We start from the raw sequence: 26,555 nt of genomic DNA, 5'->3' as shown, positions 1-26,555 counted from the left end.
TCAAAGGACGGATGCTGACTAGAACCCTAGTTCTGTACCCTTATATATGTTTAAAATGGTTTCTGCATGTTTGTTTCTCTACTCACCCATGTCCAGCACAGAACCAAAGTTATGGAGGAACTCGAACACCATCATACAGTCTGCGAAGGCGTTGCCTGGTAACTGCATCCCAGGGATACGCTTCAGGGTGGGTAAGGGCTGGAAGGCATATACAGAAAGTTGTGGTCAAAACAATGTAAATACATCTACAGCTAACTATAGTCTGGTATAAATGACAAACTTGTTGCCATTGCATGTACATGTAGCAACCTATAGATATTACGTTAACATCACTTCATTACTCTGTGCATGAACTTCATCCTTTTGATTCCAAAGTGGCAAGTGGTGAGCCCCCCTACCTTTGCCTCCTTGAGTTGCATGTCTTCCACAGGTTTCTTTAGCTCCTTGGCAATCTGCAACTCAAGACGACGCTGCTCCTGTAGAGGTAAAGGTTTATGTTTAACTCATGTCAAAGGTACCAGCTCAAAATATTTGTCAAATGGGAAATTTTATATGTTAATTAATATGCATAAAAAAGAACTTTACAACAACAACACCACAGCTGTTCTAATCAAAATTGAAACTTTACAAGGCTATTGTCTACATCCTTCTGGCTATGATATTAAATGCTTTGACTGAAGAATTTTTAGTTAGTCTCTTTCACAATAATGATCATGATATAAATAAAGAGAATCTTACCATCTTTCTCTCCCTGGTGAGCTTTTTCTCCACCTTCTTCTCTTGTTTCATCCTTTCTCTCTCCTGGTAGAGAAAAGTGACATAGAAATTTTTTTTCAATGTGTGTGTATGACAGCATGTTTGCAATATATTTGTAGGCATTCTCTACACTGTGCACATACAGACTTCATGTTCACGATTCTTGCATGAATGTTTCCATGTCAAACGGTTATTTTCTGTCATGTTCTGGTCAACTTTTCTTCAATACATGTAAGTAGTAAAATGAAATGAAAATATCCCACTGCTACTTCTTTACTTCATCTTTTCCATTTTCCATCTTCTTAAACAGCCACCAACACACACCCCACACACACTCTTGGAATGTTCCTTACCTCAGCCTTTTTCCTGGCCTCCAGTGCTCTTACCAGCATCATGTGCTGTTTTCTTCTTTCCCTCTCCTGTATAAGCAACAAAAGCTTGCTGTTAGAACTAAGCTACTGCAAAAAAAACCTTTATCTTCATGTATTCTTGTGCCCTGGCTCTGGGATAGAACCATTTAATATGAGCAGAAAGCATCACATAAACAGTTGTGAAGATTTCATTAGCCTCACAGTCAATCTCAGTGCTCTATAAACTACGGCAAAACCTGTAAAAGCACTAACATCTACATGTGAAGCCACACCTTGCCAGTCACCCAAAAAGCAAAGCAAATGGCCCTGCCTGTCTTATATTGCCCAGGAACTTGTAGGAGGTCCCTGAACAACTTAGAAGCAGAGCAGATCCATTTTCTGTGCATAGTCCACAAGACTGTGTTGACTGATCACAACCACAGTTTGGATTCCTCACAAATAAACAAATAATTGAAATGAAACTTTAACATTTGTCCAAATCTTTAAATAGTGTTATGCAAAATGCAAGGTAGCATATAACCAACTGGACACATTTTGGAAAAATGTCAGACGTTTCAGGTACAAATGTAGCATCCACTGTCTTTTGTCAGTACAAATATTCAGTCAATGACGAAAGCTTGTGGAGGCTAGTTGAAACGTCAAAACATTTCCAAAAGCTATCTATCCAGTTGCTTGAGCAAATGTTTCCCTTTTTTTACTTGAGTCTTATGAAACAAGAAGGGAAACTTTCATATTTTCAAGCCATCAATTCAAGTTGCTTGTAGAGGTGGTATGGATTGTCAACACAGTCTAATGGACAAGACATCACTCCCTGTAAGCTTTACCGACATACCAGAAACAGCAGCTGCCTGCGTCTCTCCTTTTCCTAAAGGGTACGCCACAGAACAGGGTAAAGTGAGGGGGCAAGGGTCAAGGGTGCATTGTGGGTAGGTAAGGTTAGTGGGGACACAAAAAGCAGCATTAACCAAAAATACTCAAAACATGCTGGCAGCACTTTTTGCAGTATTTTCCCCTTATGTTAAACAAGCTGCTTGGTCTAATTTATGGACTGCCTCAAAACTAACTCAATTCTTTTTCCATAAGAAAATAACAGTCTTCAAACAATTACCACTTGAAAAGTATATCCAGGCCACTTTTTTTACGGTTCAAATAACCGAGAAACTATTTTTCAAAAATCATTGTAACTGTTACTTGTTTACCAACAAAGTCCACACGATAGTTCGTCAGTATTTACCTGTCATTTTTCAGGCAGTCCATAATACAGACAACACTAGACAAAACCTTACACTCACCTGGTTTTTGAGCATGACTTGCTGTTGTCTTCTCATTTCTCTCTCCTGAAAATGATTCAGAAATCATTGTAGTTTTACTACAGAGTCAAGCTTGTGATGTACACAGAGTATATCTGGCTAAGCTTACATCATACAGAAGCACAGAGAAGCAGGAGGTTGAAGGATAGCTGAGTAGGAAATAAAGAAAATTATCTAATGGTTACAGATACTGCATGTAAGGGTATGGATGAGAGGGAGGGGGGCTGTATAAAGCCTCTATCATAAAACGAGAATCCACCAAAGAAATGTTAAGTACAACAATCAAGCAACAGAAAAAAAGAATACAAATGTAAGTAAGCCTTTAGTAATCTCAAAGCAGATCCTACAGTGCCATAAGATAGTATCAAAGCTGGCCAAGGAGTATAGCCGGCCAAGGACTATAGCCGGCCAAAGGGAGTTAAACTCCAGTGCCCATTTGACTCCCTTTGGCCGGCTATGCTCCTTGGCCAGCCTTGACACTATCTTATGGCACTGTAGGATCTGCTTGGAGATTAGTCTTTAGCTGTTCTCCATATGCAAAAAAAACGACAAAACTCAAAGCACTACAGTGACTACATATCAGCCGAAGCATCAGAACATAAAATAAAATCAGTAACTACAAAGCACATAACTACAGTGCAGTGAACGTATCACTAAGCTTTAGTTCCAGCAAAATCATTCAAGCTTCCTGAAAAGTTTGGCAAGATCACTAAAGTGTACAAGTCAAAACAATCAATCAATCAATCATGATCACAGCAGTAATGGCACAGCAGCAGCTAAGCAAAGGTAAGGGATAAATAACACTGATACAACACAGGAACACCTGAAGCACTTGCTTAAGGGTTCGTACAAGCAACTCTTTAACTCCTTCCAGACAGAAAAGATCAATTGGCAAGAGAGTTGCATTCTAGTAAAATATCTGCTGTATCATACTATGAGGTCTGTGAAAAATGATTTCGTACATGTACTGTTTAGCTTGGTTGACTGCATTGTAAGATCTTTTCCTTCCTTTGTTGGCAGACACTTTTTTCTTCACCAGATCCTAAAGCTGACAATGTTTTTGAGTGGTGACCTTTAATATCTGTCTATCTCAAATAGAAACAGTCATTTTCTACCAACAATTCTGTCCGTGTCATTAGCATTAAATCCCCACACATTTTGATGACACTTTGGTAGGAAGATAATATTACACTTGAGTTTCACAATTCTTTGTGACTTTTCCAACTGTACGAACCCTACACAACAAAAACACTCACAAACCAAACTACACAAGCCACCATCAAATCACAAACAGGACAAAGGATCAAGACTAACGTTACCACTGTGACAACAACAAGCAATAATAAAGCATGGGGAAGAGCAAGGATGGAAAGGAGCAGCAGAATGGTGTGCCAAATCATGAGCTATCTTTCCTGCAGCATAGCGGGCAGCAAGGTAACACAGAAACCAAGTTTGCCTCATGGTTGGAACAGTTTTGGATGGGTGCATCTTTCCCCAAATACTGGTATAATCTTCAACAGCTCAATACAGCATACTCAGGGCTCAAAATACCACCTGCTTATGCAGATTAGTGCCAGGTAAAATTGGAGCTATGCATGTATTTCTGGTGTCTACTCTGCACTGGTCAATGTAATGGGTTTTGTATATAAATATGATATGACGTAGGTGTATGAGGATTGTCATTAGCTGCATTGACTGTTATCACCTATAAAGTATAAAAGAAAAAAATAGCAATGGTTCCTGAACAATTTTATCATGATCCATACTTCCTAAATTCAGAGTGGTGCAGGAAAAACTTGTCTGGTGCAGGTTATTTTCAATGCTACCTGCACCAGTGCAAAGTACTTCGAGCCCTGATAATGGTACAAGTGGGGAAAGACTGATAATATACTATAAGGCTAGCCCCTGAGGCATTGCCAAAAAATGTGATTATTGCTGACACCCATGAGGCAAATGAGGCGTGTACTCCAAGGGTGAAAGTTCGAGTGCGTACCAGCCATCCCGTGGTAGCGAACGAGGGGCATGCGAACGTTTGCACGTGCACGCCCGGCTGCCAGCATGCTGCAGTGACAGCAGGAAACTGAGTAGCAGTGGAGAAAATAGTCCAGTTCAGATAGAGTTAAACAAGATCAAGAGCTTAATTCTCCCCAGGTGTTAGACCAAAGCAAAGCACTTCTGTGGAAGATGTAAGATTAAGTAAGCATGGCATATATCATTATCATTATCATTATCATAGTCAGAAGAACTCAGATTGGGTTTGAATACACAATCATAAATGGAGACTCCTCGTTTTGAGGCATTATTGTCACCATCACAAAATATGAGCATTTGTTTAACATTCTGACCCGAAATTTGGTGGCAAACACGGATAGATCATAATGAATATAAACTCAAGGTACAAATTCATCTTAAACATAAGAATACCTCCAGACCTGTTCGTTTTAGTTGCTTGAATCACTGACAAACTAATACAGCTACAATACCCAGTGTCATGTGTAATATAATAATACATCAGCTGTTGTCTCTTTTATGAGATGATCAAAGTTTATGATTGAAAAAGAGAAAAGTAGATGATGGAAGGCTGTAGTACTATGGTTTGCTCAGCTGACTCAAGTAAGACTTTTCTTAGTTAAAATTTCACAACTTAACGATACAGTTAGGACAGAAACCCCAAAACACTGGCACTGCATAAACAAGATAACCTACACCACCAATAAAGGAACATTTCTCATCACTACTAATACATATTTTTGACATACAATATAGCTCAAGATATACAAACATGTATTCATATACAGTCAAACCTGTCTATAGCGGCCACTCAAGGGACCGGCCAAATTTGGCCACTATAGACAGGTGGCCTCTGTATAGAGGTGGCAACTTGTAGATAAAATACCCAAGGGACCGACAAAAAGTGGCCACTATGGACAGGTGGCCCCTCTGTAGAGGTGGCCCCTAATACAGGTTTGACTGTACTCATATTCTTTTCTTAATTGTTTGCAGTCACCATTATTGCCAGTTATAGTCCATGGGCCAGGACGATTTTTTGTACCACCGAGAGGGACCAGAGCTACTATGGATTTTTTGAATCTGCAATAACTAAAGTTTATTCTTATGTATAATAACAAGCTTTTATGTACAGCTTTCTTATTGTAATCACGTGACCAAATGACGTCATCAGAATGAACATCGGTTTTGGGGGCGAAATACAAAAGACCAGGACAAATTATCAAACATCAACAATTTTCTGTGAAAATACATTCATAGATAAAAGAATCCTTGGGAATCACAAAATAATCAATATTTTGGCGATACTCAGTGTCGTTAGGAAGTTCTGAGTCTTGAAACTACGATTTTTGGGGTAATTTCTGTGTAGAAAATGCATTGTTTACTTTCCAACATCAGGCATTTATCCGGGCTACCTATGGGGTCTCTTATAATTAGTTTTGTTAATTGATCACATCATTCCCTACATTTTGGGCTTTAAATCAAGAAAATCCTTCAATTCTATCAGGAGTTATAAGTGTTTTAAGAATTATACCCCTGCAGGCATTTTACCAATTCACTCTGATGTCTCAATGCATCATGGGTAATCTTAGAAGCTCTGTCTGTAGGAAAAACAAGTGATCAAAGTCAAAATATCGATCTTTTTCAAGATTGTGATGCCTTTATCTAATCATACAAAAAAGGTAAGTTTGGGGTCAAGTGGTGGCCACTGGTTGCCATGACAACGGCCGTTTTGACCTATGAACAAGGCTTTCATGTAATCTCGCCCATCATACACTATCTGTGTCCTACAGAAACAGTCAGAAACTAGAGTTCGGCGACCTCATACCTCCATGAATATTTAGAGCTTTTGTAAATATCATGCAATTGACTGACACATTAACATAATTTATGCATGGTATTGTTCACCATTGACTAACGTACACATGTCACAATGATAAAATTCCCATCATTAATTATAAAGCGGTTTAGCAATTTTTACATAAATTATGCAAATAAGTTCCTCATTACCATATTTGGTATCTGCTTATAATCCACCCATCATAATTAACATGTGTTACATTTATTGAAGCCCAGTTATTGAAAACAATCGAATTATACAATTTCCTCATTAATCATGCAAATTAAGTCCTCATTTGCATAACATGCATATCATTATAAACATCTTTGCCCAAGGTACCTGCATGCCTAATATGATGCCAATCCCTCAATCCTTTCTGCAGTTATCCTCTTTGGAATGTCTTGACAAAAACGCCCCTGCAGTTCCAAAATTAAATGTTAGGGGGCTGAAATTTGCCCCACTTTGTCATGACACTGAAAGCTATCCATCACCTAAATGTGAAGACCATAGCATGTCTGGAACAAGAGATACATTGAAAAAACTGATAGGATAGAATATCCTCATTAATTATGTTGATTTACTCCTATTTTGCATAATTTGTATTTTATCCTGTACAACATTGTCTAAAGTACCTATATACCAAAAATCATGAAAATCCGTTGTCCCCTTCTTGAGTTATCCTCTTCAGAAGTTTTTGACAAAAATGCCCCTGCTATCCCAGAACTAGACGCTAGGGGGCCCAAACTTATGTCACTTCTTCCTGAGCACAAGAGCTATCTAACACGCAAAAATCGTGACTATAGCATGTTCAGAACACCGAGATAGCAAAACCGGAAGTTGCGCTGCAGTACCAAGGGGAGTCGCTAGGGGGCCCAAAATCTAATCATTTCCAGCTTTCATCACACACTACCAACACACCAAGTATGAAACCAATCCATCCAACCGTTCTTGAGTTATCTTGTTTACACACACACAGACAGACAGACAGACAGACAAACGCAGGGTAAAATATAATCTCCATGACATTTCATGGAGGTAATAACAGATATCTGATAGGTAATTATGTAATTTCATCATTTTCATGACTGGACAAAGTTATGACATATGGTCACAGGAATTCATTCGTGCTTTTTGCATACATCACTTCAAAATGGTTAATTTGGGGATTTTATGGTAATTTTTAGAAAAAAATGTACATTTTTTGGCTCCTGTGCCCTGGTAATTAAACCAAATGACCTGAAATTTGGTGTCGGGATGCCTTTTACATATACAAACAGGACTTTATTAATGCCATTTGCAGACACTACGTTCTTATGGTTACATTTTTGCGATTTTTGGCCATTTTTAGACCAAAAATGAATATTTTTTGCTCCGGTACCCTGGTATTTAAACCAAATGACCTGAAATTCGGCAACCGCGGGTAACATACTCTGTGATGCAATTACTCTGGGAAGGTAACCTCCGACGACAGGGTATTGTTGTTGGTGGCCGTGATGAGTGTTCGTGTCTGTATTCGTATTCTTATGTAGTTTGGCATGTCGTCTTTAATTAGTTGCGCGATGATGCACGTTGTTTTTTTCGCGGTAGCTGTTGTTGTAATCAATGTAATAATTTCAGAAATCACCCGTACGCCCTTCCTTATATTGGTCCAGGTCTAAGTTATCTCTGCGCGTTAGGCCTTGCCGTAATAGGATATTGCCAAGCAGATGTTGCGTAATGCAGATATGGGGTTATGTGTTCTCTAATATAGAGAATAGCTGTCGCGGAAGAGGAATCCCTATTCAACAGACGTTGAATTCTGGCTTTTTTTTTAGTCTGTTTTCTTTAACCAGGGTGGCTCAACTCAGTGCTTTACACACTGCTTTACAGTGAGGCCCTGTATTACACATACTACATGACATATCAACAATACATAACATACAAACAATATACAGTCAAACCTGCCCAAGACGACCACCCGGGGGACCGGAAAAAAGCGGTCGATTTGGACAGGTGGTCGCTGAGAAGAGTATCGACTCAAAACATGCCCGATGCATAGTATAAATGGTTTCCGTTGTGTTTAATGGAAAATAGCAAGCAAACGCACGCAAAGAACAACACGCACGCAAAAACGTAAGTAATAATCATCAGTGAGCCTGGTGAATTTTAATACAGTAAATGAACAGAAATTGGACAAATTGGATCAGGACGTTCCTACCTGCGCCAGAGAAACTGTACTCAAGTCAAGGAGGTTAAAAAGACAGTCTACTCGATCTACTCTAGTCTAAAAAAATCGGGACCGAGAAAAAGCGGTCGAAATGGCCAGGTGGTCGCTGAGAAGAGGTGGTCGCTCGGGCAGGTTTGACTGTATACAAAGACCGTTTTCCAGAATCATACTTCAGTCCGGTCATGAGGTCAGAGGTCAGCTCTGAGTTTCATCATATGCTTGAATGTTGCAATGTTGGGAGCCGTTTTTAAAGTCATTGGAAGGTGATTCCACTGACAAACGCCCCTGTATCTAAACTTACGTCTTCCACATTCCAAGTGAACTTGAGGCAGCTGTACTGATTGCATGTTGCAATATGTCATTAATGTATAGGATGGGCATGTCATTAATGTATAGGATGAACAACAAAGGCCCTAGTACGGAACCTTGGGGAACCCCAACAGAATTCCCATGAAATCACTTGCCACCCCATTTACAACAGTGGTTTGCTTTCTATCATCTAGATATGACCAGTTCAGTATCTTGGAAACCATTCATTCTTAACTTGTCAAGAAGAATAGTGTGACATACGGTGTCGAAGGCTTTCTTTAAATCAAGAAAGACGGCACCAGTAAAAAGTCCCTTCTCCATGTTGTCGAGAATAGTGTCAGTGACATGTATCAATGTTGTTGTAGTAAAATGAGCTGGTCTGAAACCTGACTGAAATTTGTTAAGTATGTTATGGCTTCCTAGCACATTGCATTGGTAAGTGACACAGGTACGTACTTTGTCCTGGCAAGCTATCAGCAATTTTAGGGTCTCGTTTTCTTTCTGATGCAACAGGAACCATAAATACGTCACAGAGTAAATTACCTATGGTCACTTGTTATGGTTTTGTTATGTCGGTTGTGTTGTTTTCTGTGGTGTGTGATATGGTTGATTATGGTTTGACCAGTTATTTCTTATATCAAATTGAGCTTGTTACCAAACCTGGCCTGTTTTTGTGTATACGCTATGGTGTTCAGCACTATAGGGTCATGTTTGCTTGGCTGTGTGTTGTCTGTGATGACCAACAGGGCTCGGTAGTTCGTCTGTGTCTCTCGCATTAGTTAAATGCTAGCCGCATAGCCGCATGTTATAAATTTTGCACAACTTTAGTGATGACGATATTTTGTAACATTAGCAAAGACGCGTAGGTGAAAGTGTACTCCTAATTCATAAAATTAAAACACTCCACATCATACTTGCCATTGTCTCCCTTTGTGATTACTGCACGTGTCAGCTCGAAAGCGTCGATCAATCTGAAAAAGTCTTCATCCAGTGACGTACGCGAACCAACAAAATGGAACTATTCACGGATCTTCTGTACTTCAGAAAGACTATTGTCTATCTCAGCACATCGTTCACAGACTATGAGTATTGATATTAGCAGCAGTAAGTTTACGTCCTCCACGAATCACACATCGTTGGCGCCCATCTCCATTCCCAATCACTTAGGCCACACAACAGTGCAAATTGCTACAGTGGGGGCACATCTGCTATTAGTAGTGGTTGTTTGTGTGTGTTAAAACTGACATACTAGAGAGGCTCCTGAATGCTAATCTCTATAGCTAAGCAGAGAAGGTTTGTCCCATTTTTAAAAGGTCAGACACGGTCAACCAAATCAATGTATCAACTTTACTTTAGTTTTATGACATTATGTGTGGTTTTCACACAGCTACACAAAAAGCAACCTCCATAGTGAAACATCACTTTTAAACTGATTTACTATGCACCCCAATTAGACAACGATTCATATTGCTCTCTCCAGCAACATTACACCATCCACCAGGTGCATTACCTCCAATGTGCAGAGGGAGCATGGGAGGTAATGCGCCTTAGACGTGTTCAAAATTTCAAGAGATTAAAAGTCTGCTTTTATTGGTTCAAGTACCCCCCTAGTACATCATCTTAAATTCAATGTTTTATCCTCACCTTTTGGTCTGTACAGGTAGGGAAAATACAAAACATGTTCATATTTCCATCAGATTTACTCAATTTGACCGACCCCAACCTTCCGATCTTAGCATAGTTTTGCCTGGTTTTCTCGTGCAATTACATTTTTGAAGGTGCCAAAAGTCAACAAGACTCACGTTTCTATCAGGATGACATGAGCAAATTTTATGTGCCAGAAAAGAAAAGTACAAAAACTTGTATTCATCCTAGAATAGCCTTTTTCTTGAACTTTGTTATGGTCTTGTAAATTTTCAATATGCATCCTGCATCCACGTGTGCAGTGTACCGGTATTAAACGGTGCCACATTTGTGGAGTCCTGGTAACCCCCATGCAGAGCCTTTTCATTATGTACGGCATACTAGCTATAGATATTCACTGTGATTTAGTAAGGTATCTACTAAATTTGAGTAAAAGTAAAAATAAAAATGTACAAAATCAAGGTAATTCCTTTCAGGTATCCTCATAACCCCCATGTAGAGCCCCAATGAACACTTCCAATCAATTATGATATTTTTCACAGTTCTGCGTGATTTACAAGATGACAGGAGCAAAATTACTTGTCAGAGAATTTGATTCTGTGCTGTTCTTTGCTTGAAACATGACCGAGTATCCCCATAGCAACGGCCTTAGCAACAGTTTTGCTAATGATTCTGAAGGAAACAACGTATAAAAACATATTTCTGCATCTGTTAAATGTTAAACATGTCAACACTATTCTGTACACTTCTACTGAGGTAATCAGAGCAAAATACTACAGGAAAATTAGTTCTGTGTATCAGTTTTGTTGTGGAGTACGATCTGAAACCTCCATAGCAACGGCCTTAGCAACGATATTGTCACTTACAAGCTGGCAGATGTGTCATCCTTCACACATTTATATCTCCGGAATGCATGGACGGATTTATACCATTCAAAGTTTGATATGCAGCGAATGGTATGCACAGTAAGTCTAAATCATCAGGCAAGGCCCCGTAGGTAATGTGAAGAAATGCACGATATTGGAAAGTAGACTATATATTTTTTATGAGAAAATCTCCAAAAAAATCTGATTTTAGGACTCATAATTTTCTATCAAAGCTAAATATTAAAAAGGGAAGAATATTTCGGTGGTTGTAGTGACTGGTTCTACCAACCTATGAATTTTTATTTAAAAATATTGATGTTTGATATTTCTACGCGTTCCTTTCAGCATAGTGTCAATCTGAGAGATCCGTTTGGATGACGTCACTTGGTCACGTGATTACAACAAGAAAGCTGTACATAAAAGCTTGTTATCATGGATTAAAATAAACTTTGGTTATTGCAGATGAAAAAAATGCATGGTAGCTCTGGTCCCTCTCAGTGGTACAAATATCGTCAATTTCGGGTCCTGGCCCATGGACTATTAACCCCAAAATTAAAAAAGTGTTATGTGATGTGCCAAGGGAGAAGTAAGGTGCCACATTTTTAGCACAGTTTAAGTGAAAGCCAGATTAAAGCCCTTGCTAAGCCTACATGTATTAAGATTTTCATTCCGTTCACACCTTATGATCCTGTGATTCCTCAGTACAAACACCACCTTACACCAAACTTGAAAGCATTACCCAAGAGGTTAATAATAAAACTTTGAATGATTAATGGTGATTTGTTGTTAGTTGGTGAGAAATCCACACCAAAATCAGGTAAAAGAAAAATCAGAGAGGGATTTCCAAAACCAAATGCAGAGAGGAAACCAAACGGAGGGAGAACCCAAATTGTTGACTTTCCAACCTTGGCCTTTTTCATGGCTTCTTCCAATCTTTGCTTGTCTTGAAGTTCTTTCCGTTTCTTTCTTGCCTGTGCATGCAAAATCACTGGTTACTAATCTATCTACAATGTATTGCCTTCCACTATCAGTACTGTATACACTACTGTCAAACAGTAATACCCGGTAACATATTACAACCTTAAACAAAATCAAGAAGAAATGTTTAATTTAAAGAAAGTGAGGGAAATCAAATTTGACATGATCTTTCATTGTCATCTTCTTTTGGTGGCACAAGGTAAATCATATCATATCATGATATACATGATGTATGTGATTATGTTTCTGAATACAGATCCACTTTTATGACAATTATAACTTTCAAGCACAGTCAGAAAGTTCTTATACATGTATAACATATAAATATTTCCATATCAAAATAAGTATATACATGTTGATTAAAATTGCTTCAAAGGAAACACATCTAAAATGTGCTTGTCTTGAAAAGCCTTGAAAGTGTCAATCTACATTTTGTATTTCATAAGTACATATACATATAATATCATGATAATTTTTGACAAGGTGAACATGATATCATTTTGCACATGTACAGTACAGTTTATGCTTATTGACAGGGAACATGTCATACTACAGCTATGCTCTTAAGTAGGAGGTTTTGATCTATAATAACTATAAGTCATGTTTTAGAAGCACAACAATGGTGAACACGTATAGGAAGAGTAAACTGAGATACCATGAAGATTTGTTGAGCCACTTTTTGCCTCTCCTAGTGCAGTGGTTAGTTGTGGAGAGAGACAGAGAGGAGAGGTTAGCATGAGGTGGAAAATAAACGGGCGGAAACAGCTCCGTGAGTCTGGTGTTCCAAGTCCGCTGATAACAACCTGGTTGTTTGGATTGTTCAATAGAAATTGTAACATACCCCTTCTTTATATTTCTGGGATGTTTCTTTTATCGTCTTCTTTCCAATTCCTCCTTTTTGACAGTCTTTTAATTCATCTTGAGGTAAGATAACATCATCTGATACCCTAAAAACTGAAGAATGTTTTTGCAAACCATGCCTGATAGATTTTTTTAGAGTTCAAACAAAGCTCATCACAAAAACACTTTTTACCAAAGCTTCTGTCTCAAAAGTGAAACAACTGATTTGAGTTTTAACCTCTAGTGGATTAAGATGACGTTTTCCCAACTTTCATACAAGTTGCTGATTAAACAATGTCATGTACATTGACCATGCATAGATAAAAACAATGGGGCTGAAAGACAAATTTGGAGATAGACTCATCTAACATCTTAAACAGTTAAATATGATGATGGGCTTGGAACAGCATATCATGTAACTCAAGAAAGTGTCAAAGTAACAAGGAGTTAATGCAACACAGAGTGACGTCCGAGGAGCATATTATGGACTAGGAAGTGAGCTATCACCATGGCAACAGAGAAAGTGGCCAACGCCCAGGTCTCCAGAAATATCACAGCACAGAGCTAGCCAGGAAAATCAGCTTTCTTCCACTGTACACTGATGACATTTTTTTGGCGACGCCTCAGGGGCGAGCAAAATGGTATGTAAATGTTTTTGATTTCTGCCTAGCAAAACAAATTTTATGAGTATACTGCAACTTAGAAGGATTGTCTTTCACGACAAGATTGGCCAAAAAATCAAGAACTAAACACAAAACAGTAAGTACAACATGGAAGAAGTCTGAAAGCATTTTCCCCAACAGCAAACACTATACAGACTTAAAAGCTGGTGCTGTTGGGATGTCAGAAATAAAGTTGACACCATAACTACAGAACAAGGATGTCTATAAAACTTACCTTCTGTGATACCTGTTTGGTTCCATCTTCAGATACCAGCATATTATAATTTACCCTTAATATTTGCGAATATAACTATACTTGAAGATTAGGTGAAGGAAAGGTATGTTTCTATTCAATGGTATGTTCCAATACAACTAATGTTAGAGGTATCAACCAATCTGTTTCATCTGAGTTCCTATACTTGCCTTATCATTGAAGTATCTGTGGATTAGATATGATAAACTACTTACTAATGATAAATATTATTGTAGCCAGGACTGAAACTGGGATGGTCTCACATATTTGAACTTTGTCTTCAATCAAAACAATATCTTTATAGGAGGCATGTTTATTAAAGTAACCTTAATGTCACATGACCAATGTTGACCAATTGTATGTCAAAAACATCACATTCAATCAAAATATGCAATTTTGCAGCGAGTTGATTTCTTTTAGGAACAATGCACAAACTCTGAGACCATCCCTGAAGAAGACAAGGCCAGTACATACTTCCAAGATCTGCCTCTGTTTCATCTGCTTCTGGAGATGGACTTGAACTTGATACTGCATGGTCAAGGGCAAATGAGGAATGACCTTCAACTTGGCAACACCATGAAAACAAGCTTGTTCCATCAACAAAACAAAAACAAAAGCTATTCTATGGGGACACATAAGGGGAGCATGTCGTGTGTGTAGGTACTTTTTCTTTGTAAAAAAAGGCCTGAAAATTGCCAAATCTAGAAGTTTGGATAATCCGAGTTCGTAAACACAAAACAAGTACTTCTCTCAGTTTACGCTTAACTTCATGACGTCATCAAAGCCAGTGCACAACTACAGTGACATCATCAATGCCTGTGCACAACTCAGCTAAGAACTGACAAAAAATCTGAGGTTGTTAAAATATAACATGTTTCTGATTCACTGACAGGAATCCTACATACTTGGAATTGCACTGCAAACTACTCTATAACTGTAGGGCAAAATCCAGTTGCAAATTGATGGAGCTTTCTTAGTGTGATGTATGGTAAAAAAGGTCATGCAATTTTTTTTGTATTTTCTTCAATTTTACCAGTAGGCCAGAGTGAAGTGAGCACCTCATTTGCCCTTGCATGCATTCACTATACCTCAGTCAAAAGAGTTGAGCTATTAGCAGAAAGTTTCTAGAAAGGGGGGGATACATGCTTCTGGAATTCTTTTCTTTTTTTTCATTAGATCAACCAATTTGATTGATAGACACACACACACACATACCTTTGTGGCTGGAAATCTTATCCACAAAGGACAGGACATAATAATTACATTGAAAATCATTACCAAGCAACATCAGATCATTTCTGTTAAACATCCACAAACAAGGCCCAACACATATCCTTCAATTTTTTCCCAACAATAAATTAGTAATGACAACCCCCCCCCCTATGTTCACAAGTGGTATGGTCTCAAATGATTATTTTGGACTGAACCAAGTCAGAAAAGAGGAAGGTCCACCATACCTCCATGATTTGCTGAGCCTTCATTTCCTTCTCCATCCGGATCTGTTCCAGACGCTGCATTTTCTCCTAAAAGAACAAACAAGAGTTCGAAGACCTCACACCTCTGTGGTGGAATATCAAGTTTCTTGTATGTCTCGTTGAGATATAATTCAATCATCATGCATAGATTTTAAACATTACATGTGTCCTTTGATCACTTCTTGTCAGTCTATTGTTCACATGTCATGATGAGCAAGCAAAAACACAGTCAAACAAAAATACCTCCCCATAAATAAGTAGTCTCTTCCAGTGACACCTTGACCTGGATGGTCATGTCTGATTAGGAAGTAATTCTGCCAACTCTGAACTCTACTTCCTGCCATTTTGGCAAGACCACTTTGACACATCCTCCCACTCGCTGACTTGTGAGGGCATAGATGCACTAATGTAGGCCTCACTATTAGATATATTTGTTGGACTAACCTGTTGTTTGAGAAGTTTGATTCTTTCTTTCTGTCGTCTCTTCTCCTCTGCGGCCATCATTGCTGTAAACACAGGAAAGAACATTTCAACAACAAGTAAGATGGAAACATTTTTAAAACTTGAGACAGTCTTGAACAAGGGTAAACTAATATTGAATTCATTTCCTGAAACTTGGTAAAAAAAATATGTTTTTTTCGTCATACATTACAACATTTTCAAGAAGAGGATGCCCCTTGACCCCCCCTTCCCCACAAGACACACATTTGTATGCCTGTACTGCTTGACATGGTAAGATGCCCCCTATATTGTGAAAAAAAATCCTGGTAAAAACCCTGAGAAGGTTATTTCATTTTGTCAGAAAGAGGTGGGGAATGATCTGGAACAATTTAATGCATATCAAGAAAAATGGAAATTGAAATGCTAATTTGGCCTCAAATCTTTTTATCATCAACAATAAAAAGGTACCACATACCCTGTTGTCTTTTGGCCTCCTTGGCAGCCTGTACTTGTGCCTGTTTCTCGATTTTCCTCCGCAGCTTGGCTTCTTGCACCCGTTTCGCCATCTCTGCAGATACAAGGGCTGAAGTCCGTAACATGTCATATTTTGATTTGTGGCGGTGCGTGTCATTGCAAAAAGTAGCAACATAAAAAGAACAAACAGACTATTTCTTACTATACTGAAACACACAAAATAACAAGCATGGAGAAAAATACAAATAACCCTCATAAGAACTGAGACAGATGCTTAAATCATATTGAACTAAGAAAACAAGCATGTAGCCAGGCATGCTTCCAAGTCCTTCATTCAGACCCTTGTGGTACCTAGTGGCACATAGGGAAGAAAGTTTCCTTGCTGTTTCAATAGCAGGGTATATTTTTACAGGGAAAAGTTGCTAGCCCTTCTCCTTTAATGTGTTTTGGCACCTCCTCAAACACGGGACCCCCATTTTACATCCTGTCTAAAAGACAGATGCAGCCCTAACCAAGATGTCTTACCTTGGCTTGAACTAGGGTCCCCCAGTTACTTATCAATTGGAACCAGGAGCTCAACTGAGCTACCGGTTGAGCCACAGGGACATCCCTGTTGAAAGTATAATCGGTTTCTGTAGAATTTTCATCACCCACCTTGCTGTTCCATCTTTCTTTTCATCCTCATCTCGACCGCCTTCCTTGCAAATTCCTGCTGTTCCACCTTGCGGTCGTCCCGTTTCTTCAGCTTGTCGGAAGACGGCGGTCTTCCCCTACGGACCCCGTCTCTTGTTCGCTGCAAGATTTGTTCTTCTGTTAGGAGCACATATTCTGTTCCCTGGAGGGGAGAGGTCAGAGCCCAAAGGTCAGAGGTCAGAAGAAGCCAAGAAGAAAACCTTATTCTTCTATATACTGTAAATGCATTTAAGTTCACAGGGATTTAATTTCGCAGTAGTGGAAAAAGGACTTTTTGTGGGGGTTTTAAGTTTGCGGTAGCACCATGCACTGTAGTGTTTTACAGCAATGGAAAAATGTTCGAACATTAAACCACCGCAAAAGTTTGTGCATTTACATTTCAGTAGATGCCACTGATTTACTCCATAGAGCTGGATTTTCCCATCTTGTCACACACTGTCAGGAGACTTTATAGTTTGAGAAATCTAACCAAATTGGAAGTCAATTATTTCAAGACCTGTGAATGATATGACAGAAACAAAGATAGCCACATCTTTCCAAGAAGGCCATCCATTAAATCTAGTCTATGTGGACAGATGGTCACGTAAGACAGGATTTTCAATGCTTCTGTCAATACGACAAGTACCTTAGAAGAGACCAAAAATTGGTAAGGTGGCCTTTAAGTCCAAAGTCTTTCAAAGTCAAGGTGCCCAGTAAAGCATTTTGCCAAGTTGGTTGGACGTAGATACAAGAACCATGAACAATGAAACAGTCAAGTACTGTATACTTCTTTCTTTAATTGCTCAGTACAAGGATAAAATTTTACAGGGTTGCTACATGTAGCCCTTAGAATGAAATGAAATCATACTCCTTTTTTATACCTCAGCTGTTCTTTCTTTTTCAAAATGTGAAAGGAAAATCTACTGCTCAGCTTTTCAGCATTGACATAGGTAGGATACAAGCAAGATTGTTTTTGCTCAAGATGTTTGTTAAAACTCTTAATAACATGTTACTGAGACAGTAATACAAAGAAAAAGCAGAAGAAAATTATATCAGTTAAACCAAAACCCAACTGCATAATATTAACAAGAAGAAAACTAAAAAAGGATTATGTACAAGTACCAATTCAAACAGGCATAGAAGCACCTGAATACTTGGAATCAAATTCAGCTCATACATGTATATGGCACTAAAATCAGTAAATGTTCACCATTGAATGTCACAATACCAAGTTATTGGACATGCCAACTAAAAACATTTCTTTCACACTAGATAATCTTTATCTACAACTGTTGCAATAATTTTTAAAGTTGAACAATTTCTATTGAAGTTGTCTACCTTACCTATCAATAGATTATAGGAACAGACAGTGTAGGCCTATGTACACAGAAACCTTTTGCAACTTGATCATATCAACAATGCAATTGGACAATGGAACAAGGTTCATACAGGTTTCTACCACTCACGTTTGCACCATTCCTGCACTCGATGAAGTCTCCAATGTTTGTTTTGGGGCTGAAGCTGAAGTTCTCCCGTGTCAGGTCTGTAATGCCACATCTGTCCAGGTACTGGGAAATGTGTAAAAGAAAATACGTTCATCAACACCTTTTCATTTCTCAGTTTCCAGTTTGTTGGAGCCTTTCTTCATTCCTAAAATACTCAAGTTGGCCACTCAATGCTCGAACTACCCACTTGCACATGCATCCAAGTTTTCCTTGGCGCAACTTGATTCTAAACCCAGGTAGCGCAGTGTGCAACATGGAATTTTGCAGTTGGAACACTGCTTTTTCCGAACCTGCTTTCGTATTTATTTCTTGACAAGAAATCTTAAGTAGTTACTGAAAAAAAGATAGGGCAACCTGAAATGTCGATGGTGCAACCTGGCTTTTTACAAATTATTTGAAAAATATATTCTGTCATAAAAGTTCTTAAAAATCATAGTTTACATCCATTTCGCCACAAGACCAACTTACTCAAACAATTTATCAAAATACTGTTACAAAATGGATAAATCTTGTTGAATTTTATTTAGATTTTTACTGGAGAAGGAAAAACTGTACAAAACATACAATGTACCTATATCCAATAGTAGCATGTAAGATTATCATTTCTTACCCTTTGAACCTCGGGATACGTCCGTAGCTTTTTCCCACAGGGTGCGAGGTAGCACACATCCCCTTTAATACCTCCTCCTGGACCGATGGCTCGGATTCTGGTCTCCCTTCTCCAGCTGTCAATGGATGGGTGAAGATTTTACTCAATTAGGGTACGTTCACTAGCCTGAGTGCCATCCTCCGTAGTGACCACTGGCTCAAACCTTTTGCTAGCTAACCTTAGCCAGAGTACCATCAGGGTAGTAGTTTGCTACAGTACATGTTTGCTTCTGCTACCTGTCTGGGAAACTGTTAATTCAAACCTTTTGGTGGTGATGTCAGTTAATCAAGGAATGGGTTCTAGAGCGCTCGGTCAAATTGGTGTTCCAACACCAAGCGGAAGGAGGGCGTTTCAGGTGTTGAAATGCCTGTATGAATGACAGCTTGAACCCATTCCTATATTTCCAGGAGCTAGAGGCGACTGTTTATAGCGTATGAGAAACGTCGGATATCAGGATGTTATCCAGTCTAAAGCTACTTATGGTTAGCCAGCAAACAATTGAGCCAACGGTCACTACAAAAGATAGCACGCAAGCTACATGTCCTCAGACCATGACTTTTGTGTAGTATATCTGTGCTTAAAAACAAAAGGCAATAAAGTCACCTTATGCATGATTTTGTTATCTATTACATGTCAATATTCCAACACACCTAAATGAACCAACAGATGCACACAACATAGCTAGCAACACTTACCCATGTTCCAATGGTATTCTAACTTCCCTCAAGTCGATGATTCTTCTTCTTTTTCTAAAGCCTGCAATACAAATAAGTTCATGAAAAAAAACACCTCAATTCAATCATTAAATGATGTATCAACACTTTGCAGCTTCTACTATCAATAATGTAACATGTATTGAAATATAACTTAACAGTGCTTGAATTCTACCTCTTGTTACTATGGACAAAACAAAATTTGAAAAATAAGACCATGGCCTGACATAAGATACAAAAACTGGTAGTTCTATTGCAGTTTCAAGTTCACTCAACAGGAGGCCCAAAATCAATGTTGACCATTGCATTCCCAACGCCTACCCACACACCAAATATCACCATGATCCATTAATTGGTGCTCAAGTTATAAGTCCGGAAACACAAACATGCAAATACCCATACCCAAAACAATACTTCCACCATCAGAATCATGGAGGTAACAACAACTACTTACCATCATCTAAGTTGTTAGGCATGGCCACATCTGCGGCTCGTTTGACACTCTTGGTTGGCGAGGGGGTTTCGCTAGACTTGGTGGGCGTCGCCGCGGACTCAGACGTTTCGCTGCTGTCGTCATCATCATCATCGTCATCATCGGAGTCTGAGTCGTCCTCGTCATCATCATCACTATCATCCCCGGAGTCGCTGTCGCTAGACTCCTCCGCAACGCCCCGGAAACGCGCCACCAGCGGCTTCTGCTTCTTGTCAGATCCCTTGGAAGTGGAGGGAGAAGAAGATGGCAGCTTGAAGGTCTGTTGGTTGACAACACATATCATTCAGTTCAGTACATCATATGAGTATACTGTAAATTCATTTAATTTTGTGGTGGTTTTATTTTATGATAGGAAAGAAAAGGGAGGTTTTTGCAGTGTTTTGAATGTGAGGTTAATGCAATATAGTCAAGTAGTCGCACAAGGGAGGCACCATCACTTTGTCATGATATTTTGATGAAGAAGTCGCTGCAAAAAACGTGAAAATAAAACCACCACAAATTAAGTTTCAATGTTTACAGTACTGTAGTTACGACTAAAATGTGTATCAGCCATTATGATTGTTCTTTAACAAAATTACATGCACCAACGGATCTTCAGGTCCTGCAGTACTTTTAACTGTTTCTTCAACAACCTGCTCGCAACTTTTAATAAAGCTACAATCTTAGACAAATTAGAGAAGACAGACAATCTTACCTGAGGGTGTATGATTTTGGACTGGCTAGCTGAAGTTGACGACACAGCTGCGGATTTTGACGTCCCTAACAGCTTGCTGGTGGCGTTGGTGGCTGCACTGGTGGATGATGATGATGATGGTGAACTCAAGGCCTGGGCCCGCTTCTGGAGCTTGTAAAGCTGCTGTTGTTGTTTGATTTGTTGTTCAAACTGCAGCTTCAACTGAACAGAAAATATTTTTGTTTAGCTTTGGAAAACATTAGAGAATGATTAAAGCGTTGATCAAAATTGTTTTTAATCCTAATGTTAGAATGAAATCAATGGCTTCTAGTGCCAGAGCTTGCAGAATTCCTCATTTTGAAATGGCCAATGCTGCGCTGGATGCTGCTGTCTATCAATTTTGGTTGTTGAGAGGGGTGTGAATGAAGCCATGGGGACTGCAAAAGTGGTTGCTGGTTGGGTTAGATGGTTGCTTGGGAAAGGGTCTTGACTCTTGACAAATGTAAAATGGACGGGACTGATTCAATATGTCCTCTGATGCCAGGTGGTTGCTTGGCCAAGTTTGACTCTATCTACATACAGTAAATCATATATTATTACTCTAAAAAGCAGGAACACATAGTAGGACTGATCTAGGCTGTCCATCACAATCAGCAGTTCAACCAATGACAGCATGGCAATTAGCTGTTTGTCCAATGAGAGATTGGCTGCATGCCTGTCAAATTTCCAAACCTATGTTTCTACTTTGCATCTACATTTGATGGAAGTGGGTGGGGTTATGGGACTGGTCTCTTACATTACTAACAGAAAAGTTGGGCGCAGACATTTGATGATGTCAAATGAATACTTAATTGCACTTGGCTTAACTGCACAGATTTCATAGTGGGGAGTAAATTATTCATGTCTTAATTCTGGTGAATTACATCACATGATGAACACACTTAATGGTTATAGATCATGTAAACTACATTCATTATTCATTTCATAAAAATTTGTCTCACCTGTTTGAGTTTTTCCTCCTCCTCCTTTGCTCTCTGCTCTTGTGTCAGCTGACTCGGTGATTTCTGAAACGAACCATCATGTTATAAGTGTTGAGTGGGACCAACCATACATGTACATTGTACATTACATAAACTTACCAAACTTTACCATAGGGAAGCAGGGCTTTAACTACGTTTGGAACAACCTTGCACCAGTGCACGTAATAAAAGACATGCAGAAGAACAAATTAAAGACAAAACCAAAAGTAGTGAACCTTTGTTATGGGTGAAGTTGTATGTTGGCAAAAATGTTACATGCAATTTGGAAAATATTAATCCCCCCAAAAAATATGTACTTAGTACTAAACAACTGCTCTCAAATAGAGGATTCTGTCTGTGTTTCTTTTAAAAATGTTGGAGTATGTATGAGCTACTATATAGTATATCTGCGCAAGTCTGTTTAAACTGTGTACCACTCCAATTTTACATGATGCACAAACTTGCATGTGGCATTTTGAGCATTGAAATGACATACACAAAGACATTTCATCCAGGAGATTTTGTTGGGATAATACTGATACAATTTCCTGTGATTTCAATGATTGATGCATTCAGACAATAATGAGACCTTTTAAGAGACAATTTCCATGCAAATGAAGCTATAACCAGGTGCATGATTGTCTATAGTTGATAACCTTTATATGTAGATTGAAGTAAACAAACAAAACATAAGTGGTAGATAAACATCATCATAATCTTGGCTGTCTTCTTTGAAGGTAGCAAAATTTACACTGCAATATTTAGCATAATTTACACTGCAATGTTTTGATGCCTGCATTATTTACTTTGATTACAAACAGATTTTAGCAGTATCATAACCTCATACTTCACAAGTTATCAGTTTGATGAAGTAAGTCAGCCGTGTATGCCAAGATGACTGTAATGATGGAATGTTACACAAAACAACTATAACTGTATTGTAATGTACATTATGTACCTTAAAATGTACAATTCTTAATTAAAAATAATCCCAGGTTTTAAAATGTACAATTTTGGATTCAAATGAATTCCAGGTTCTAAAATGTACAATTTTGGATTCAAATGCACAATTTTGGATTCAAATGAATTCCCGGTTTTAAAATGTACAATTTTGGATTAATGAATTCCAGGTTTTATGCAAATAAACAATTCATTAGCCAAGATGCTGGGCTCTCCTAAATAATGGAGCAAGGGTGCTGCATGCCCCCCCCCCCCCCCAAAAAAAACGCCCAGCACCACACCCCCATCAGGAAAAAACATCAGAATTTAAAGTAGATTGACGTAGCACTGTCAGAACTTTTTGCTGCAAAATCGGTAAGAAATTGAGAGATGCACCATTTCATTGTTTTGTGTAGCAGATACATCTGTTAAGCTCAATTAGATACAATATGACTATGACTAAAGACTACAATGTACCTTTGCCTCAGGAAACAAACCTACAACACTCATTAAGCAATAGACTTTGGTGGGAAAAACATCATAATTTAAAGTAAAGACGTTTGACGCAGCACTGTCACAAATTTTTGCTGAGAGATCAGTAAGAATTTGAGAGATTCAACATTTCTTTGTTTTGTATAGCAGATATGGTTGTCAATTTCAATTGGATACAATATGACTCTGATTCACAACTACTAGTACCTTTTCCTCATGAAATACATGTAGGCGTAAACATTATTACACTTATTCAGCAGCAGAGACTTGGAGGGAAAATGCCATTCTCAGGTTTTTCTTACAAAAGAAATCTAATTTTCCGTACCTGTTGAGACAGAAGTTTCTGGGCGAGCCCCTCACTCGGCTTGGTGGACATGAGACTCTGCTGAATCAGCTGTTTAGGCTGTGACGGTTTCTCCTGTGAGATCTTGGTCAGGACCGGAGGACTGAGAGACTTCTGCTGTTCCTCTCTCTGTTTCTGCTGCAGACTGTGTTTGATGGCGAGCTTCGCTGGACTCCGGATGGGGCGAGGGCTGGCCTCTGTCTGAAGAAGATAAATGAAAGTTTCACACTACGACGTTAACCCTACTGTCTAACAGAAAATAATGTAGAAATTGCCATTTTTTCAGTCAACATCTTGAGTCCACATTATTTTTCTGTTGGACAGACACATGTGAAGTTTAAATGTTGATCTCTCAACACTAATAATGTTTTATTTTGTGAAAATGTTTTCACTCCATAACATAATCTTGATGATACAGGATAGGGAGAAATGTTTTATATTAACTTGTTTGTTCACTAGCTATATAGGTAGATGATTTTTACATCTAAATCAGGTATCTTATTCTAAAGCCATTTTAAAGCTGAAATAAACATCTACTAGTTATTCTCCGCTATAAATTAACAAAGAACAACAGGTCACTTGCTTTTCTTGTCAAAATTTTTTCTTTCGTTTATTCATAATATTATTCCTAATATTTACAAGCCAATTTTATATTGGCTGCTACGCTATCCACAATCATTTAAAAATCAAGATATACTTTGAATCTAATTATTAACTGAAATGCCATCCGGTAGTAGTACATATACTACTCAAATACCACCAGAAACTACGAACACAAGCAACCCTAGGGTAAAAAACAGGCTTTACAAAATTGCACCAGAAAATTCTGTCATGCATTCCCATGTTAAATAAATTCTGTAAATGACACCGTTTGACAGGACAAGCAAAAAAGGTTACAGGTCATAGGCAGAAGAGCTTGCCATGCACAGCAACACATTCCAGCTTTGTACTTATAGGTGAGATATATAGATAAGCCACATATAAGAGGATTTAAGTTCTTTAGTTAGTCACTGCATTCTTTCTTTGTCCATGCAGCTACAGCTGTTTAGATTAGTTTATATCAGGGTTGTAGCCAGCCTGAAATCATTTTCTGTTCCCTTAATTTTGGATCCTATCAAGCTCCGAAGGCACAAGACGTCGAGCCAAAGGCACAATGTTCATCAAGGGGTCCGGGGGCATGCTCCTGGGAAATTTAGATCTGGCCCCTCTGAAACGCTATTTCCTGCATTTTGAGGTGTAGATTTTCTGGTAGTCATAATTACACAAGGGAGACAGTTTTTTAGCCTTACAGACTTACATATAGATTTTGTCTATCACAGAGGACAGAATGGGCAAAATTTATTTCCGTCCCCAGCTTTCAAAATTCCGTCAAAGGATGGAAGGCCGGGTGCTGGCTACAACCCTGGTTTAAATTATCACCACAACATGCCCAACATGCTGCAAGCTTCCCTCGAGTACCTTAGAGTCAGAGCTCGTGGTTGTCACGGGTGACAACTTGGGAGGCAGCAGCAGACTGCCCTGGGACTGAGAGTGGGGCGGTGACTTGATGACCTGGGAAGGAGACTGCTTCCTGAGCAGAGCCTCCCTCTGTTGTTGTTTTAATTGCTCCTGTTCTCTCTTCAACTCTTGTTCCTTTTGTTTTAGCTGTTCTTTTAACTTCTTGGTCTGAAATCACACACAGTGTTTATACTTCATAGATTTTTGTAGTTTGTACTGGCCCTAGTATCAATTTTTTTTCTTGATCCTCCCTAGAATAATCAAGCTACTCTCTAACATTTTACATCTAATGTATATAGTTACGTTTACTTTACTGACCAGAACACTACTTGAAAAAAAGTTGCTTTTACTTTTTCTTACACAATTGTTTACATGCACATTTTCTCAGAAAACACAAACACCACTATTTAATTCCCTTTGGTGAAACATCAATTGTTCTATAAACGGATTGTTGTTTGAACACTCCAGCCTTGATTGAACACTACGAAACAACATTATTGAAATCCAATCAAACATGTACTATTGAAAACCTCTGCATAAGGATCACCAGGCTATTGTGGCTCCTGTTTGTAATATACTGTTTGGTCCTTTGCATTATTTCTCCAACTTCTTGTCTCTATTGACCACCTATTTACTAAGACCAATTTCTTAGAGTCTGTTGTGTGGTCACTCCATGTATAGACAAGCTTGACTGTATCAGACTACATTTTGTATTTGTCCTACGATCACCACATTTTGCAATGCAAATTAGATTCTTTCCTGAGAAAAAAATCGCAGTTCAGGCTCCAAGGGGGATAGTATTCCATGTATCCAATCTGAATATCAACACACGATAAAAATAGGAGGGAACCTCACCTTGTCTGCCTCATCCCCCTCGCTATCCGAGGTGTCGCTATCGTCGGAGTCGCTACTGATTTCGCTGTCGCTACCCGTGCTAATGTCAGAGTCACTGTCACTGCTGGATTCTTTGTTATCCTTGGCTCCTTTCTCCTCTTTGGGTGTTTTTTCCTTATTCTTTTCTTTTTCCACTTTTTTGATGACCTGGAAAGGAATACATGTATGTTTAAAAAAAGCTATGCTAAGCTATCTCCATCGTGGAACCGACGTGAATATACAGGATCAAAACAC

At 38.7% G+C, this 26,555-nt stretch overlaps 1 protein-coding gene across 25 annotated transcripts in view; it reads right to left on the bottom strand.

The window, feature by feature from the left end:
• The window catches only part of LOC118403307 (bromodomain adjacent to zinc finger domain protein 2B-like), a 69,662-nt gene that overhangs the window by 22,502 nt on the left and 20,605 nt on the right, over window positions 1-26,555 (bottom strand). For 3 of the 25 annotated variants that reach the window (XM_035801967.1, XM_035801976.1, XM_035801968.1), the window contains exons 6-28: window positions 26,283-26,468; window positions 25,389-25,595; window positions 23,913-24,131; window positions 22,139-22,201; window positions 21,159-21,359; window positions 20,426-20,723; window positions 19,954-20,014; window positions 19,220-19,334; window positions 18,571-18,672; window positions 17,087-17,267; window positions 16,434-16,541; window positions 15,962-16,023; window positions 15,500-15,565; window positions 14,517-14,570; window positions 12,943-12,975; window positions 12,215-12,280; window positions 4,431-4,517; window positions 2,420-2,464; window positions 1,960-1,992; window positions 1,110-1,175; window positions 739-801; window positions 399-476; window positions 87-198 (exon numbers count right to left, since the gene is read on the bottom strand). In XM_035801967.1, coding sequence (XP_035657860.1) covers window positions 87-198; window positions 399-476; window positions 739-801; window positions 1,110-1,175; window positions 1,960-1,992; window positions 2,420-2,464; window positions 4,431-4,517; window positions 12,215-12,280; window positions 12,943-12,975; window positions 14,517-14,570; window positions 15,500-15,565; window positions 15,962-16,023; window positions 16,434-16,541; window positions 17,087-17,267; window positions 18,571-18,672; window positions 19,220-19,334; window positions 19,954-20,014; window positions 20,426-20,723; window positions 21,159-21,359; window positions 22,139-22,201; window positions 23,913-24,131; window positions 25,389-25,595; window positions 26,283-26,468 — 2,506 coding nt within the window. The remainder of the gene's footprint in view (window positions 1-86; window positions 199-398; window positions 477-738; window positions 802-1,109; window positions 1,176-1,959; window positions 1,993-2,419; window positions 2,465-4,430; window positions 4,518-12,214; window positions 12,281-12,942; window positions 12,976-14,516; window positions 14,571-15,499; window positions 15,566-15,961; window positions 16,024-16,433; window positions 16,542-17,086; window positions 17,268-18,570; window positions 18,673-19,219; window positions 19,335-19,953; window positions 20,015-20,425; window positions 20,724-21,158; window positions 21,360-22,138; window positions 22,202-23,912; window positions 24,132-25,388; window positions 25,596-26,282; window positions 26,469-26,555) is intronic. The other 22 variants (XM_035801969.1, XM_035801972.1, XM_035801974.1 and 19 more) reach the window with 22 other exon arrangements.

This window comes from Branchiostoma floridae, chromosome 16, assembly GCF_000003815.2.
Source record: "Branchiostoma floridae strain S238N-H82 chromosome 16, Bfl_VNyyK, whole genome shotgun sequence".
NCBI lineage: Eukaryota > Metazoa > Chordata > Leptocardii > Amphioxiformes > Branchiostomatidae > Branchiostoma > Branchiostoma floridae.
The sequence above is the reverse complement of the archived record's forward strand: the minus strand, read 5'-3'. Positions and strand labels throughout refer to the sequence as shown.